Consider the following 19,279-nt stretch of genomic DNA (forward strand, 5'->3'; position numbering starts at 1 on the left):
AACGTTGCCATATGGATTAGTAACATCTGGTGTTGGCAGTACCGAGTATTCACGGCTTAAATTATATGTATTCTGGAAATGCTTGGCAAAAAGGTTAGCTATGTCCTGCCCACCCACTGCTTTATCGATTTCTAGGGTCATTTCATTGCGAATTGATGTACTCATTTTACTTTTAATAAAATACCAAAAATACCTTGGATTTCGACGTAAATTATTAGGTGTGTTATTTATATAGTTAGTATAACATTCTTTTACCAAAGCCACATTAAAGCCAGTTTATGGTATTTCGCTTTTTCTCTAAGAGCTTTAATAAGGGATAAGGAATACCAGACAGGGAATCTCTCATTCGTCGGTAATTTAACTTGAGTAAATTCATGAATAATTGACATTAATTTCGAGTAAAATACTTCAACCATTTCGTTAACATCCCAGCATCCTAACCATATAACTGTCCAATCTATAGTTTCTAAGGCAGAATTCAGCGCTTTATAGTCACATTTTGTATAATTGTATCTTAGGATTTTATTATACTTGACAGTGGCATATGAGGACTTTTGAATTAATATTTTGAGAGAGGGATGATGAATGTCAGACGGTACTAGAGATGCTGATACTTTGGAAATAGCTATGCAAGCTGGGTCAGTAGAAAAAACTAGATCTAACATTTTTCTATTTTCTTTCAAAACACTGTTACATTGGTACAGATTATTGAATGTAATGGTGTTTATAAATCTATTTACTACGTAACCATCGGAAATCGATGGTAATAGAAAAATAGATTCACCATTGTACTCCCACAATACGTCACTTAAGTTAAAATCCCCCAGCAACATAATAGATGACTTTTCGTTTACTACACGCGATAAGTTATCTAAAAACGTGTCAACATAATTCCCATCTAAAGGTGGTGGTAGGTAGGTAACACACATATGAACACTGCTGCTCCCTCCTATTTTCAAACTAATCCATAAGTCCTCACACGCCGACACCCAATCATACTTTCGAGTAACTTCAAATTTCTTACAGACAGCAATCATTACGCCGCCACCATCTTTTTTGTGAGAAGAAAATGAGGAGGAATATCTATCACGCCTAAATATGTTATATCTCTGATCAATTACTTCGTAATCATATACAGTATCGTTTAGCCACGTTTCGGTCAAAATTATCATATCATAATCATTAGCCAATACGGATAAATGAAAATTTTCTACCTTCGTTCTTAAGCCTCTCACATTTTGGTAATAAATACTTAAATTGAATTTTATAATGAATTAAAACATAAATACGCATGCTTTACATTAATTAAATGAATAAAGTTTATAGATTTTGTAAAAAGCCTTTATCCTTAACTATTTTAGCCTACGACTTAATATTCTTGCGCACGAAGATTTTCCCATTGCGTATCCAAGCAAACTTGTAATGCGACTATCCTGGTAGCTGCATGCAATTGTTTATTCACAGGAGAAAGATGTTCCATCACATAAATGGGCCGATTGTCTTCAAATCCAAGGTGTGTTGAATTGAGCTTATTATCTTTATTCTTAAGGTTGTATAATTTGACAGCTGCTAGGAAATTGTCACGAACTCTTGGGCTAATCATTTTTATAATAATGCTGAGAGGTCTTTTGCTCCCCGAGTTGTATTTAGCAACCCTGTGGCAATTTAACACATCTTTATCTGATAATTGGTACGACACAGTGCTTGCAAGTTGTTTAATGTGGGTAAACAAATTTTCAGATTTGCTTTCTGGTACGCATTGAAGTTCAATGTTGGAGTCTCAGGATCTCTGCTCTATTTCCGCGAGCTCCGCTGTTATTTCATGTAGTTTTGTTCGCAGAGTATTGTTTTCAGAGCTACAATATTCGAAATCATCTTAGAATTTTCTTTATTAAAATTCACTTGATCTTCATGGACTTCCGATAAGAAACTCACAGTCTTTGTAACCTCATCAAGTTCTGTAGGCATTTCAGAAACTTTTGTGCCAAGTTATTGGATATCCTTTCGGAGATTACATAAAGATGAGTCGAATTTATTTAAACATGCCTGTTGCTCTTTAAATTTGTCATTTATCTCACTCCTTAAGCTACGAATTTCATCAAGAATCATATACTGAATAGATGATGTATTAAGAGTACAAGCATCCGGAGATTTATTGGAGCCACTAGGAGACTTTTTCTTTGTATTATGTTTTAAACTATTGTCTTCCGCCTTCAAAGTGTGTTTATCGCAGTCTGGACACATCCACTTAGATCGTGAAATCGCGGTCGTTTCATTATATTTCACGCATTCTTGATGATAATGGTTAGAGCAATTTGTTGACGAACATCTGATACGCTTTTGAGTTACCAGAATATTCGCAGTACACAAAGAGCATAACACCATTGTTAATAAAAAATAAAAAAAAATATATTAATAGTACTTCTTTGATTTGAACCCAGCGTGTTACGGCTTTTGATGTATAGACGATACCGTTCGGCCAACGTTGAGTTTTGTTAAAGAAGTGAAATTACTGTACTTGTTATTAAACGACTGTTGTTTGTTATTTTTTGTTTTCTATTTGTAAGTTGCACGTAGGTATTCACTCAATAGTAAGCTTGTGCCCACCGGCATCGACTTCATTACTAAATGTATTTTAACACATATCACTTAAGTTTTTATTAAATATTTTTACACTATATGCAGATTGTCCTTTAGTAATTTAAATAGTATATAATTTTTTACTTAACGCGAACTTTTTACAGAAAATAATTTAATTTAAGTGAGAAGCGAGTACAGTACGTTGCTATCGAAGACGTGACACAAATGACATCATTTTCTTGTATAACATACAGTGATATTATAGTATAGATACCTTGTGATTGATTGAAAAACACAAAAAAACAGCTTCAATTTTATATATATTTTATAAGCTATGTTTATTTTCCATGACTATTTTAAAACATATAAATTAATGTTACGTAACCGCAAGTTATCAAAAATAAAATATGCTTTAGCCAACTTGGCCCTTAAATGGTCTTTTAATTCATCATTTACTAGATTTAAATTACGAATAAAACTGTCGTAGTTATTCAGTTTCAATATTTCAAAACTCACCCACACAGGCTACAAGTTTCAAGCGATTAAAAGTACTTGCGAAAAAGTTTGCGGTTGTTTAACGAATAAAAACAATATTAAAAATGATTTGTATGTGTTTTACACATTTCCTTTAATTATCGTTCATAAATATTGGTTATTATTATGCAATCACTTTATTGACATTTAATAACGGGTAAAATTGATGAAGTCGCTGATTTTATCCCTTAATATCTATTTAATTCTTTATATTGTCCCTATGTGTATTGCTTATGTGTATTGTTACAACTTACACAAAGCGTGCTCGTGTGTGTCATATCTTGTATCTGAGATTCTTCCTCCCTGGCAATAGGCCAGGGTCTTATTAGTATTCTAATCTAGATCTCACAGGAGTTCTATCGTCGATGTTTTTTATATTCACATCGAAGGATTATCTATTAAGATTGATAATGAGAGAAGATAAGTTTTTTAAATGCTTTTATTCTACCGAGTCAAATCTTGCAGGTTAATTTGAAGCCAGTTCAACTTTACCTATTAACTTATCATGTTGCTCATTTTTTTGGGACTGGTGACGAGACAATCTATGTACTAAAACTTATATAAAAAGTATTTATAATTGCATTATACATTATGAGATATCTATAAGATATTCATTGCTTCAAGTGTTTCTTGATGTAGAGAGAGAAATTTCGTATTCAGTCTAAAACCAAAATATTATTCTACAATACAAATAATTATCAGGATGTTATTGCAGTTGAAGATACCATCCCTATTTTATCTTAAGGTCATCATCTATATACTACCTGGAGTATTATCCTAATAAAAAAAGATGGTATCATCTGAATTTGAGGGTAATCAGAAAATAGCTGAGACAATTACCCTCTCGCTAATGTGACCGTATAACATCCTGTCCATCTTCCACTTCGCTAACAACAGCTGGTCACGTTTACTTGGAGGGCTCAGTTTTGTTTCTACAAAAGTCGACCTAATCATCGGCATATGAAGTTCATTTTCAGCGAAATATTGTTTATATATTAATATGCTATTGGTATGGGCTTTATGATGCAACATATAAAGATGATACATATTATATCATTACTTGGATTCCTGAATTGTTTAGTAGTAATAAGTACGTGTAATAAAGTTAAACAGAATTCTTTAAGAAATATTCATTATTGGTATTTAAATTTAAGTTAAAAATAAGATAATTAATCATATCGATTTTATACTAAAAATTTAAACAATAATCGATTTAAAATAATGAAAAACCTTTAGCATGTAATAATAATGTTTTATTTCCATATATAAACACTAAAAAAACGACTACGACAGTTTTCGACATGTTCATGTACATAATATATATATGTATATGTAAAAATATAACATATTAACAAAATATACGAACGATAAAAATTTAGTTCGAATAAATTATGCACTTTTATATTATTACTAAATAGGTAGGCGGACTGGCAAATGGCCCACCTGATTGTAAGTGGTCACCACCGCCCATAGACAATGGCACCACCAACCTTGGGAACTAAGATGTTATGTCTCTTGTGCCTGTAATTACACTGGTTCACTTACCCTTCAAACCGGAACTCAACAATACTGAATATTGCTATTTGGCTGTAGAATATCTGATGAGTGGGTGGAAGCTACCCAGACGGGCTTGCACATAACCCTACCACCAAGAACGTAGTAAATAATTATATTTTTTCTTCTCCGAATTACAATTGTATCATACAAAGTTCTTTATTTTTGTTAATATTCCTTAGTTTTAAAATGACAGTGTAAACTTTCCTGATGTTGACGAATGGCGGGTGTCAACCATGAAATTATGTGTATTTCTGTCGCTAAATGGCTAAGGTATATTGAACCTACGCCACCGTGAAATTACATACTAATTCCTGCACGGAAACCAGACCGACTTAACTAGAGCTATCTGTTTTCATTAATATTAATTAGAGCCCGCCACCCCTACTAGTATAACCACAACTAGATCAAGCTAATGAACTCGCTCACTGTATTAAAATATTATATATTAACATATATATTATTTTATCAAAATCATATAATCATTTAAAGTGACGAATGTTTATAATAATGTTCATTGATCGTAGATTGATATTATATATTTAGTGATTAAGCTGCATTTTGTGATATACAAGTGTGATACTTAATACATTGTTGTACTTACATTAAAGCCTTAAATAAAAACAAATAAAATTTGAAAATAGTTTCTGTTCAAATTGTGACCGCATAGAATGGTGGCAAGAATGCTAGTAAAATTTCCCCTTTGCATCGCAATTTGATTCTCTGGGACGAAAAATCAACGAGCTCTTCTGTCACCAGTAGAGGCAATAAGACGGGGTGTGATATTTTTAATCAAAGTTTTTGCAGTATTACTCCAAGGTCCAAGCGTTTCAACTGCAAACGGCATAAAAATATAAATTAGAATAAGAGACGAATATTTGTAACGTGTGTTCGCTTCAGCTTTAATAAAATATATTAATACTTAATAAACTATATGTTCATTTATTGATTACTTGACTAATCTCGGTGCTTTATATTAAAAATCGAAGGCGTATGTATGTTGAAAGAAAAATCTTTTAACGAAGCTGCTGCATATGATATTCGTTTTTATATAACGGTGATTATAGATAACGGCTATTAATGCGACACATACATTCCATTTCGAGGAACGGACATTCCGAAACTAGCTAAACCGTTCAATAATTTCTTGTATTGCTGTTATTAAAAATAATTATTGTTTTAAGGATCCTATATACAATAGCATAGTTCTACGTACAGATTACGTGTTTAAACATGGAATTCTAATTGAATTTATTATCTTCTAATTATAATCTTAACTCGATACATGAGTTACGTCATGTAAGTATATTTTATTTACTTTAGTAATTATTACTGGTTTATTTAAACGTTTAAAATAACACTAGTAATTGCCCTAAATAAGTTAACTACTCGTGTATATAAGTACACATATTCGTGACTCCTGAATTGTTTGAGTTTGTGGAGAGGTCAGGGCGGCACTCCAAGTTGGGGCCTCGAGGGCCTAGGGTCTGTGTCGAGGTCGAGTCAATGTCGGCCGACACTCGACACCGCTGCAACGCTTCAGTAGCGGGGCATTGGACACGTGATATAAGGATCTCCCCAAACTGAGTTGCTTACATGACAGCCAAAATTATTGAGATATTTTGTTTTATTGATTTCCTAAATTTCGGTATATATCAGAAGCAAGTAGTTGTCAAGTGTAATTTGACAAATCAGTCCGATGAAACTTTCTTTAGTTTAAATAAAACTATGTAAGCAATTGGCAAATGTTTTGTTTAGCATTTCAGTGTATATACTTTTAGATAACATTTAGGAGAACGATAGTTGCGTGTTTCACTCATTTAAATTTATTTCAAGCACAATAAATTACAGAAATTGTAAATTATTAATAATTATTATTAGGCATTAAGATTTCTCATAATTAAATACTGAATTTAATATCAGTCAAGTTAGATGAAAAATATATATTTTTTTATATTTAATTGTATCGTGTGTACTAATCCTTATGAACTTACAGCTATGTACCTACCGGCTATTATGTTGGCGTTGGCTTTTTCCGTAATGCGATAGTCTGGTGTTATGCCAACCGATTATGAAATACGAAACTGAAACATATTTCGAAATATTCACGAAGTACTTCGGAAACCATTTCGTAACTGTTTCTGATCAACAAATTCATATTTATATTTAGAGAAGGTAAAAGTTTACCGAGAGTTGTATCTGCGATGTTCGGAAGATCTTCGTGGTTACTACTTGGCCATTGGAGGTTAAGAGTTAATTTAAGTCGTTTTGTTATTATTACTTTTTATTGTAGAGGGTAGAAATACTTCGCACTGTAAGAAATATTAACCATTCCTTGCTATATCGCCTGTGCGCTACCAACTTTGAAGCCTAAGATGTTATGTTCCTTGTGCCCGTGGTTATACCGGCTCACTCACCCTTCACGCCGGAACACAACAGTACAATTGATAAATTTCGTTCATAAGGTAAATTCTTCTTATATCTGTTTATTATAATAATAATGTGTCAAGAAGTAATGGTATATGCGACACGTGCACACAATGACGGCACAAGAGATTATCAATGCTCGATATAAATATATTTGAAAATATATTGATATTCACTTGAACCAATATGTTTATACTTAGTTAGAGTAGAAGTGTTAGCAGTCAAAATCAATAGCATTATTATGCATAGCGTGTTATGGTTATGGGAATTCATGCAAGAAAATAATTTGCTTTTTAAGTTTTACTAAGCGAAACGACCATCCGTCGAGTAAAGCTATTGGCCAGGGGCTTTATATTCCGCCAAAACAAAGTATTAAAAACCAAATCCGCGCATGCTCTGACGCGATTTGATTGGTATATTACATTTTGTTATAAAACAACACTAATTAAATAACATATAATAAAACAATAACAATTCAATCGTTCTTGTCGGAATTCAACCCACTATCTTATCTGTTCTATGCAGTTACTTTTGAGATTAACTTCCCACCGGTGGAAAGGTTACGTGCAGGCCTGTCTGGTGCCCACCAGCGCCTAACCCATTCTACTATTAAATAATAGTACTTCGTATAATTGTTCCGTTTTAGGAGATTGAGTTAGCCAGTGTAATAACAGCATCTTCTCAGGCAGGTCTTCTAGTAGTGTCCGTGTGTACGCTTATTTTATCAGATGATCCTTTTATTCATCGGAATATAATTTAATAATTATTTATATTTATATTCCTTCCGAATATAAATATAAATAAATCTTGAACAAAGACAAAATGACGAAATCTTATGTTTGTTCAAAGAGACTGCGAGTTTTGCGTGAATGAGGGCTCACAGCCGGAGTTTCATCCTGAATAATTTCCCGTCGGCTTAATTTTTGTTTCCGGCTGCGTCGTTATTTCTTCACGGACAATTTTCATCTCCTGTTCATAAATATAAATTTTTAAGCGTTACTTTTAGTAAGATTTAGTAACAATACAGAAATATATGAGAAAATGAACTTAATAATAGTATTGACGGTAAAGTAAAAGTAGCAGCCTATGAAATTTCTGGGCTTGGACTCTTCGTATTTGAACTACACCGCTCTAAGGCAGGTTGGTGGGTAGACAATATATTTTAAATTATTCCGAAACAGTAATTGCTTGCTTCTTACAACACGGTTTAAAATAAAATGTTTCATAATTCTTCTATACTCACTATAATTCGAACCCTTTGCTTTCTCGTCTCTGTATATTGTTAGAATGTCGATGTGTTAATAGAAGCGCTTCATACAAATAAATCTCTTAGTCACCTCTTAAGACAACCATGAGCGGGTTCGGGCGGAACGGCTCTATTTCCGTCCACTGCACTATGAGACCATATGGTATAAATGCTTTTCATATGCCTATAGGTATTACAAATAAATAAATATAATAATATCCTGGGACATTTTTCACACACGGCCATCTGATCCCAAATTAAGCTTGTATAAAGCTTGTGCTATGGAAACCAGACAACTGATATACTACATATACTACTTTTTCTTTTGTAAATACATACTTATATAGATAATTACACCCAGGACAAACAGACATGTTCATGCATACAAATGTCTGTCCTGGGTGGAAATCGAACCCATAACCTTCGGCGTGAAAGGCAAGTATTCTACCAACCACGCCAACCGGCTCGAATAATTACAAATAAACTTTAGTTCTTTTGTTACATAGTGACTATAAAATTTTCTTCGTAATGATAATTATTATTACATACTATTATAATATCTAGTAAAAATTACACAGTATAATTATATTTCAAATCGAATTTATGTATTTACTCATTGTTTCATTTCTACGTTTAGGAGAATGATGGAACAATGATGTATTCATATATGTGTACAGTAAGAGCCTTTATCATGTTACTGTGAAATGATAAATTTTTTTTTTTTTAATTTTAAACAATGCGTTCGCTACTCCATGTTGCTCACTTGCAATCCCTTTCAACTTAAGGCCAATATATCTGTATCTTCTGTGAACTTGACAGGTGAGTGTCGAGCAATACATATTGTATATAATATAATGTTATTATAATTCGTTGATCTATATTTTTTATCTGTACAATATATTCTTGTCCTATGGTATCGGTTCGAACATAATAATTATTATGTGGTCGTATATTTGATTTTGTATGTTATGTATATTTTTTGTTTCTTTGTATGTAATACCTTTCTTACTTTTTTATTACTTTTTTTTATAATATTTATATATATAGCAAGATGAAATGTTTTATTTACTATTATTTATAAATGAATAATGTAGGTTACGCAATTAATGGCAGCGTAACACACGCATATGTATAGACATTGCACGCCGCTCACGCTTGACCGCCCGTCCGTGTTACTGATGAGCTATTTATGTGTTTTCTTCATGTTTATATTATAATATAGTTTTTAGCAAGTTATATACTAATTTGAATTGAAGTTATTTATCTAAAAAGTAGTTCTCCTTAAATTGATTTTGAATAGTATGAAGTATAAATACAGACGAGGCGTAAGTGTGTGGAATAATACGTATTGAGATGGCAATGTTTACGTTGCAGCTGACGGTGAACACTTATTTTAATAAGTTATATAGAAAATAGAACAAATAATGGTAATTGATAATCACCGCGCTCAGAAAAGAATTGGCAGTATAAGATATATTAATCGATTCAAACATCGCCAATGCGTCGCCAACCCTGGGACCTAAGTTTTTATCCCTTGTGCCTGTAATTACACAATGTTTCCTCTCGATAATTAAGTGTAAAATTGATTTCGAGAATCGTATCATAAAACAATCGAGACATAAATAAACTGTTGCTTCATTAAACGTCGCTTTATATAAAATAACGCAGCGCTCTAACATGAAATAGTTTTCCTGCTAGGGTTTGCATCATTTGTCCGATGACAAGAACGGGCGAGGGGTGAAAAATGAATTTTCCAAAAATCTCTTTCATCCCAATCCTTTGCATAAATCATGCCTTGACGATGTGTAAAGGAAATATTCACTTTATTCGCGTTACAGGGGTTAGCTCGAAACGTTTCAACCCTGGTATTAGTGTATACTAAACATTCAATGGAAGACAAACAATTTTCCTGTACACATGAATTTGGTAAAAGGGAAGAGATTAGACTCGCATCGTATAAATAACCTCATTACTTATTCAAGCTCTACGTAAGTGTTCCCGGGGGGATGAGAGCCGTCTTTCATTTTTGGGAAAGTAGTAAGAGGAGTTTTCTAGATCTAGGGTCGTTTGTAATATTGATGCAAAAATATTTCGCTAGGAAACAGTATGTATGCTTTTATTATATTATATATTTATATAAACTGCCTCGTTAGCTTAGTGGCTAGCATATTCGACTACAGTTCAGAGTTTCCGGGCACAACTCCTGGGTCGATCGAGTAAGTGTTTGGAGCTTACTGTAAATAATTTTTAGTAGTAACTTTAGAGAGAGAGAGAGGTATTTGGCGTATATACTGCTTAGGAACGCAAGTGCACAGTAAAACCGATGGTCCTGTGCCTGATCTCTCCCAGGTCGATCGTCCATTGGAACTAGTTCTCTTACTAGTCTAGTAAGGGAATAGAGATTGTTCCTGTGTTTTCGTTTATACTAGTGCACTATAAAATATCGTCGTCTACCGTTCTACGTCAATGATGGCTGCTGTACGTATTATAAATAAAAATTTGAATAAGACAATTTTTAAATCATATAATATTTTTTTCAGGTCCTCTGCCGAATGTAACGATCGTGGACTTGGGTTTGAAAGAAGGTAATATTAGCATGTTTTGGTTCACTACCATCATTCATTCATCATACTTTACCATCGTAGAATACATCGAATATCAGTTTGACAATAAAATGTCTAAGATTGCTAGATAGTATTAATTGTTTATTCCATGTTTATAAGATATCATTGTATTTATACTTTCAAAAGAAATATAATTTAAAAAAAATATGATTTTGATAGATTTCAATACTAACAATATCCTTTATTGATTTTTTTTTACACAACAAATTAAGAATATAAGTTAAATCTCATCAATGATATTAAAAAAAACCATTTTCGATATTTCAGGAAGCTGCGCCCTCGGTGACGTAGTGTATATGTCCGGAGATCAGTTCCCCGGCACGAGCCCTTGCGAACGTTGTAAGTGCTCAGCTGGCTATGTTGATTGCACCAGACAGACCTGCGAACCTCGTCCCGGCTGCAAAGCACTGCACAGACCCGACCACTGCTGCCCTACTTACCAGTGTGGTGAGTAATTACTATTTCTGAACTGAACTGAACTATATAGACGACGATGTCAATATAAAATCAACCTAATACAATCAAAATGCTGCAATTTAACTATTACTGAACGAGAACATTGTTTGGACAAGAATAGTTTTGATGTTTGGGAAACTTTTTAATTTCTTATATTTAATTTTGTCGTTGTAAAGTTCTGGACTTTTTAGTAGATTTACACATTTATTTTTATTTATTTTGGTTATAATCATATTATAATTGGCTCCGGTAAATTATAAAACAATGAAACGTTTCCATATATTTTCATGTAATTGTGTGAATGAAATCAAGCGTTTTATTTTATGTTTATCGCGATTCCGACTATTTTTATATCAATTAACTATGTGAACGGTATAATGAACAATGTATTAATCAATTAGTTTTTACTTTGATGTCATCTTTAGGATGTCATCAAATCAGTTGCAAGTCGCGAGGACTTAGTTGGTAGTTAGTGTCAAAATGATTTCTGATACTTGTGGATTGATGAGGTATTATTAGTGTAACACTTTTTTTATAATTACAGAATGCGAGCAGGAAGGCCGAATCTACGGCAATGGGGAGAAGCTAGTAGATCCACTGGACCCCTGCCGCGTGTGTTATTGCCAGGGAGGAGAAGTCGTGTGTCGTCGTATAGCATGTTTCGTGCGTGATGACTGTCAACCGCGCCTCGTGCCCGGCCGCTGCTGCCCGGAATACGATAATTGTCCAGTCAGAGGTGAGAAGTTTATATTATTAGTAGTCTCCGCAAGTCTTTTGATAAAAAGAAAGATATAATTATCCAAACAAATACTTAAAAGTCTTTCACAATGATTCCATCATATTCTAGAGGAAAAAATTAAGTTTTTTTATTTGTGATCATTGTCTGTAAGTGTGAGTGATCATATTTCTTAAGTTTGATTAAGATCCAATATGGGAAACCTTATTATACTTTTTACAATCAGTTACTTTATTTTAATTTTTACTTTTTAATCCTCCTTAGTTCTAATGTTATGAATTTAGTACACTTTGAAATTATTACGTTATTCTTTATAATACATATGATATCATATACAAATAAATGAATAGTATAAATATTTAGTTAACATACTTTGTATTATAAATACTTTTGTGTTTTCCAGACGGTACACCAATACCTGGTATGGTTTCCTCGGCTCCGAGCTTACCTGTTTACGATAATGTTGAGACGAGCGCTATTCCATCGCCACCAAGCGAGCCAATTAAACCAGAAATTACAATAAAGGAAATTACTCCCGTGTCTGAAATTCCAGTTATCACTGATGTTAAGATAAAGGAAATTTTACCATCTCCCAGCATCGATGTTTCTGAATATTCCTCATCAAAATCTCCCCTAATTACACGAGAGGCGACGACTGAAAACAATCTCTCCAATATGGATAAAATATCAAAAGTTGATACATTCGACTTAAAGGATGGGCTTCCGTCTTTAACACCGGAATTATCTTCAAATGATCAATCATCTGAAATTAAAACTATAAATGATATGCCTCCATCAAAAATAAGTCTTCCAACTGACGAATCTATTAATGGTGATATGTCACCGTCTAAAATTCCTAATATTGTTTCAATGATGGGAGCTCCTATTTCGGACTCAGGCACTTCAACCACAAAAGCACCTATACTCGAAGAAGAAGATCTCGATCATAATCCAGCTTTTCCACCCATACCAGATGACCTTTTCTTGGTTTTGAGCAATCATGACGAGGAGATTATTTCAGACCAATCATTAGACAATGAACATGGACCAATGGATCATGACATTGTCAAAGTTCCAAACGTGCCAATTTCGACCCAAGAGCCAATTTTTAAGGAATCGCCTGCAACCACGATTAGTTATATTTCAGACATTGTTACCATTACTAGTGACAGCACTCCAGATACATCTGCTGAAACAAGTACCTTAAAAGATGTAACAATTAGTACACAATTTCCAATTACAAAAGAAAATTCGATGTTGAATATGAGGTCAGTAATTCCAACAGAAATATTAAATGTTCCATCCCTCATATCGGATGAGATTACAGGTGACATGTTAGAAGCGACGCAAAGTTCAAGAACGGCAGTTGTGAACGAAGAATCTTCTCCTACTGAAATTGCGGGAGTAGATTTATCAACCAAATACACTAAAAATGAGCACCAAGATAAAGTTGAAGAATCTTATTCCAACGTGAGCTTTAATGACACACAAACAAGAAATGAAATGGATGAAACTACTAATACATTATCCAAATCAACAGAAATAATATCAGAAACCGAATTTAGTTCCATACCTATAGAAACTAGTGACCAAAATCCACATGATGTTTCTGAAAAAGATAATAAAGAAAAATTAAGCGCATCTACTGTTAATCTTATAATGACTGAGTCATCCACTCTCAAGTCATTATTTAATGATGAAGATGTTATCACAGTGTCTAAAAGTTCTGAAAAAGAAGACCAACCATTCGACAATTCTGAAACAACAGAATTTTATCTTACATCATTTGATTCACAGGAAAGTTCTACGGACGCTGTTGAACTAGTCAAAGCTTCGTCAAATAATGATAAAAGTTCAGCAATAATCGAATCTTCTCGTAAAAAAGATAGCAATGTTCTGACCGATCTCATAAACTTAGTAGGTGATGTTGCATCTATCAGTGACCATACAGAAGGCGTTGATCCAGAACGGCAGCAAACGCCGAGTCCCACTACTATTTCCGATTCGGAAGAATTAATTCCTGTCAATATCGCCGCTGGGTATAAAAGTAAAAATAAAAACTGGAATTTAAATTCTATTACAGAAGTACCTCTCAAACATAAAGTTCCGATGATGGTTAGCAAGCAGAATGTGGTAGAAATTGAGAGTGATGATTCAGATGCCATAACAGATTCAGCTCCACCGAATGACAAAGTGGAACCAACTACACGGCGGCCCATCATCGATAATGTATCTGATACTGGCAACAACACCGAAGTAGCAGATAAAAAGGACATAGAAATTATAACACAATCCTATGTGCCGACAATTAACAGGCGACCGAATAAAGTTGTTATGAAGAAGAGCAATGAAAAACCGTTATCTGAAGAATCGTTGAGTGATGCTACAACTCCAGAAGGTACGGCTGAATCTATCTCAAGTTCAAGCGAGCTCACGAATATTCCCGATTTCAACGTCAACTCCAAGGATATCACGAGCACTCCTGAAGTTAATGTTAGCACGTCCAGCGAGGACAAAAACTCTCCTGAAGCTAACGAGTCCACTTCAGAATTGGAGAATGGCTCCTCGGATGTATCCTCCCTTCCAGTGAAGGAGCAGTCTACAGAATCGTCGAGCACTACGACTCAGTGAGCGTCCGCTCGAACTGTCGACGGAACCTCAGCTTATCAGCATTTTGTAGTTATTAAGTTTCGTTCTTGAAACTATAAGTTACATAGAGACTACTAGGTTTATAGATTACGTGAACATTATCAGATTAATTAATCGTCAATTGGTGTCCCTGTAGCGTAGCACAGCTGGACTCGTAACTGTAATGTAGATGACAGACGGTCGGTTGAATTTATTAATTGTATTAGCTGGACAAATTATTTATAATCGTTAGAATAGTGGAGCCTGAGACAGCGGTAGGGTGCGAGTAGCGCTTTCAACCTTAAAAAGAATAAACGAAGTAATAGCTTTTCGTGTTAGCATAAGTTATTTATTTTAGTGAGAGTAACGTGAGTAGAACGATTGATAAGTAAGCAACCAAGCTAGTCAACTTGTGACCCTCCTCTCGACGCCACGATGCCATTATCTAACATCGAGGTCACGACGAATGCTTCGGCGCGATCGTTCCGCATAGACGTAGTTCCTTTAGGATGAACTAAGAACATGCTCCTTAGTCGACGGACCGGAAGGCCCCTTCGGGAACGAATGTAACAAACTTGGTACAAAACGAATTTGATATTTAATATTCAACCTTATGAACTAGCTCTAGTTGTATTAGTGTATGTGGATGCACATAGACTTTATTTATGCACTTTATAATATTTACCCAGATATTGAGAAAAACATTTTATTCCTGAGAAGGCTCAAATTGTTCTAAGAATGTCTAATATGGAAGTATATTCTTGATCTTTAAATTGTATTTCAGTTGTGTTTAAGTTATCGTTCCGTTACTCCGAAGTGAGGTTAGGTTCGGTTGTCCAGCGCCAGTGTCGGCGCGGTCAGTATTGCTAAGTTGAGATCCTGGAATGCTCCTTCTTGCTCCGGAAGACCTTATCTTTTCCCGGGCAATAAGCGCATGTGCTCATTTGTATTTAATTTAAAAGTATTGTTTTTTTACAAATAAAACAAATTAGACTGATTATTGTTTTCTTTCGCAATTCAACCACACTTTATTTACCACATACAGTGTAAAATAATAACATTTTACACTAATTAAACTTCCAGTACAATGAAGCACGATTAACGTGCAACATAAGGTCTAACAAATTAATAATGTCTATACATATCCCCAAATTACATACTGAGCTGTCTAGTTCTTAGTAGAAGCATTTAGCATACTGTATACATTATTGTCAGATACATATATACGTGTATCTTTTATGTTTGATTCATTCTTAGGTCAGGGTGTCTTCTTTCTCAGAGCGTCACGGTAGCATGCGAAAGCGATCCTGTGACGCTCCTAGCTAAGACGGAAAGGGTACCCCGCTGGTTGGTATTCTGATGTTCGAGAACTCGGCGCCTTGGACACCGGCGAGCACAACATACCCTCCCACTGTTCCCGTGGGGGAAACGCGTAACGCGTTTTTCCAGCGATAAAAAAGGGTATCTTCTTTTCCAAACCGGTGTTAGTTCTTATTTTGATAATCAATATAAGTCTAATTATTAAAATAATTTAATTTAAACAGTCACTATAAATAAAGAGGAGACTTCTAAGGTGTGTTCGGAAAGAATGCCAAAGTGTGACGCAGAAAAAGTATACAGCGATATTCTTCGTAAGTACTTTGAAATGCTAGACATTGGAACTCCAGCGCATTTAATTAAGCTTGACATTATAATTATGGACGGCGCAGGGCGTAAGCCGCAAGAAAAAATGGACGCATTTAACAAAGTTTCTTTTAGATAAGACACTCACGACACTAACGAGTTGCCTCTATTCTGTTATGGTGATATCACACGGAAAATTAGATCATTTGATTAATTTATTATTTGCTATTTATATTTTATTTATATGCTTATGGACAAAGTCACTTTCCCTTATTCACAATGACACTGAACGACGTTGGTACAAACTATTGACACAACCAGAAGCTTTGAATACTTGGCTGAGACTAGACGACACTTTTTGTTAAGTAATATTTTGATAAGTACTAAAAACTACCACCGCAATATCATCCTTAGAGCAAACATCATCGACATATGAAGACATTGGTATAGCAACCAAGAAATCAAACTAACAAGTGTTAGTTAACACCGCCAAGATTGGATGCACTGGATAAGTATCCAGTGCATCCAATCTTGGCGGTGTTTATGTTCGGATTGGGCTGTGAAATCCATACAAACATAAATCTAATATTCAATTAGATTTATTTAATTATTTCTAATAAAGTAACTTTCTATAAATATAAGCCGCATTCTGTTCTAGAGAATAATAACTATCGTATTTACTGGGGTGGAATTAATGAATTATTCAGTAATAAGTTAAGCAGGCTAAATATTAACTTTTGTTCAATATGCGACATTCATAACTTAACTAAAAGTATGAAAAGCGATACAGTAATTTTTAAAATTGCTAATATATATATATATATATATATATATACACACATTACTATATATCAATAAATAAATATGTACATACAACAAAACCAGTTCGATAGTTAGGTACACAGTTTTACAAAAGGTCATTATTTTCAATACGTGCCGCGTATACAGGAAGTATTCAAACCATGCTAAACTATACACTTAGTTCTGGACTGTGCATAGTTATATAAAATAAGAAAAGAAGTGTTAATGTTAAGAACTACTAAAATATATAATATTAAGAGCATCAAACATGACGTTATAGCGGTTCACCTGACACATAAAGGTATTTTTGTATTTGGACGACGAAAACCTCGTAAAGGGCGGAAAACGAAAGTTTCTTAATCTGTGCCATTAAGTATGTTATTAATTACGTATTGTGGTTCATGATCCTTCAAGCATGCGGCATATTGCATTATGTGGAGTCCATTGAAGCTAAATCTTAGTCCGCCGTACGTGTCTGTCAAATTTTTTCTATAAGTGCGTAATCCACCACCTACATATATTTATTTGTGCAATGAATATAGGAATTTTATATCTTCCTGTACTTAAGTAAGCTATCGGGCTATTTTCTTACTTTTGTAGGTACCTATTTACTCTGTAAGTATAGTATTTGTTACAGTTATAAAAGTTAATAAAAAAATTAAAAAGCAATCAATCTTTAAACACAAGCAATCAATCTTCAAACTTATTGACAGTTATAGTTTTTAACTTAATATAATATACGAAAAAAAGGTATAATATAAATTTACAATATGCATAATATTTAGAATATTTTAATTGTTATAAACAAATCGAGCAAATATCACAAGCGAAAGGTTGTATGTAACGCTTTGGTAAGTGTAAGTCGGCGAGTGTCCAGTATGGTGCCGGCCAAATGAGGATCATTGCTAAACAGTGTCATCATGGCACTCCTTGACCTCCACTGATTGCGTGCACTTGGTAGATTTAAAAAGTAATTTAGAATAAAAATATATTATTAACGCCATTTTGATTGCCACACCTCACTTATAGTTAACGATAGATCAGATGTGTCCTATGAAAATACTCTCGCTCATTTTTGAATCTCTACTTCACTGTATATTAGTAAGGCATTTTCTTTAAAACTTAATTTAAAAATAATAATGAAAGTTATATGTATATATTGATTAAGGCTTTAATGTAAATAATTCTTATCTTAATAAAACTAAATTCAAATTGTGTTTTTGTCCGGACAGTTGACTTGTTAATAAATGAAAGTATACATCATTAGCTTAATTGGCCTCATTTAACGAAGAACAATTTGCAAGCAAATAATCGTCAAAAAGCCGTTGCTTTTAGTTCTTATCAGTGAAGCTGCGAAACCCGTCTCTTTTCAGCATCTTAACCTGTTTCTAAGGCATGATGGTGTAACTTTAAAAGAGGTTATATACATTTGTATTTGTAAGCTTAATATACTAACTTCTAGCTTATTATTATGTAAGTTTGTAATTTGTTTTCATTGATGTTGTTTCATTGATTGATGATTCAAATTATTCAGAAATATAAACTTTCAGAAATATTCCTTACATCATCAATGCGTCATCAACGATAGCGTCTAAGATCTATGTGATGTATGACATGTATGTATGTCCCTCGGATCTGCAATTATTGTCATAGTAGGCTAGTGAACCATTTTAATGGAATACAGCAAAGCCAAGAAAGCTTGTTTGAATAATGATGGATGGGAGCTACCTGTCATACCCAGTTCAGCTAACACCAATCTTAATAATGGATCCCATATACTCATAATATATATTTGTAACCACTTCTCTTTTATGGAGTATGAAATATTTAGAGTTTATCTCTCCAAATTCGTTTTGAATATGCAATTTCCCAAAATTTATTTTGTTTCAAAATGTTTACAGTAACAGCCTGTTAATATCCCACTGCTGGGCTAAGGCCTCCTCTTCCTTATTTGAGGAGAAGGTTTGGAGCTTATTCCACCACGCTGCTCCAATGTGGGTTGGTATAATACACATGTGGCATAATTTCAATGAAATTAGACCCATGCAGGTTTCCTCACGATGTTTTTCT

General features: G+C 33.8%; 1 protein-coding gene across 1 annotated transcript in view; it reads left to right on the plus strand.

Moving 5' to 3' along the window:
* Window positions 1-15,782, plus strand: part of LOC126769895 (uncharacterized) — a 52,405-nt gene extending 36,623 nt beyond the window's left edge. Inside the window, exons 3-6 of the mRNA XM_050488855.1 lie at window positions 10,882-10,926; window positions 11,233-11,412; window positions 11,966-12,157; window positions 12,561-15,782. Coding sequence (XP_050344812.1) covers window positions 10,882-10,926; window positions 11,233-11,412; window positions 11,966-12,157; window positions 12,561-14,788 — 2,645 coding nt within the window. The 3' untranslated portion in view covers window positions 14,789-15,782. The remainder of the gene's footprint in view (window positions 1-10,881; window positions 10,927-11,232; window positions 11,413-11,965; window positions 12,158-12,560) is intronic.
* The last annotated feature ends 3,497 nt before the right edge of the window (window positions 15,783-19,279 follow it).

The sequence above is a fragment of the Nymphalis io genome, chromosome 8 (genome assembly GCF_905147045.1).
Source record: "Nymphalis io chromosome 8, ilAglIoxx1.1, whole genome shotgun sequence".
Taxonomy (NCBI): domain Eukaryota; kingdom Metazoa; phylum Arthropoda; class Insecta; order Lepidoptera; family Nymphalidae; genus Nymphalis; species Nymphalis io.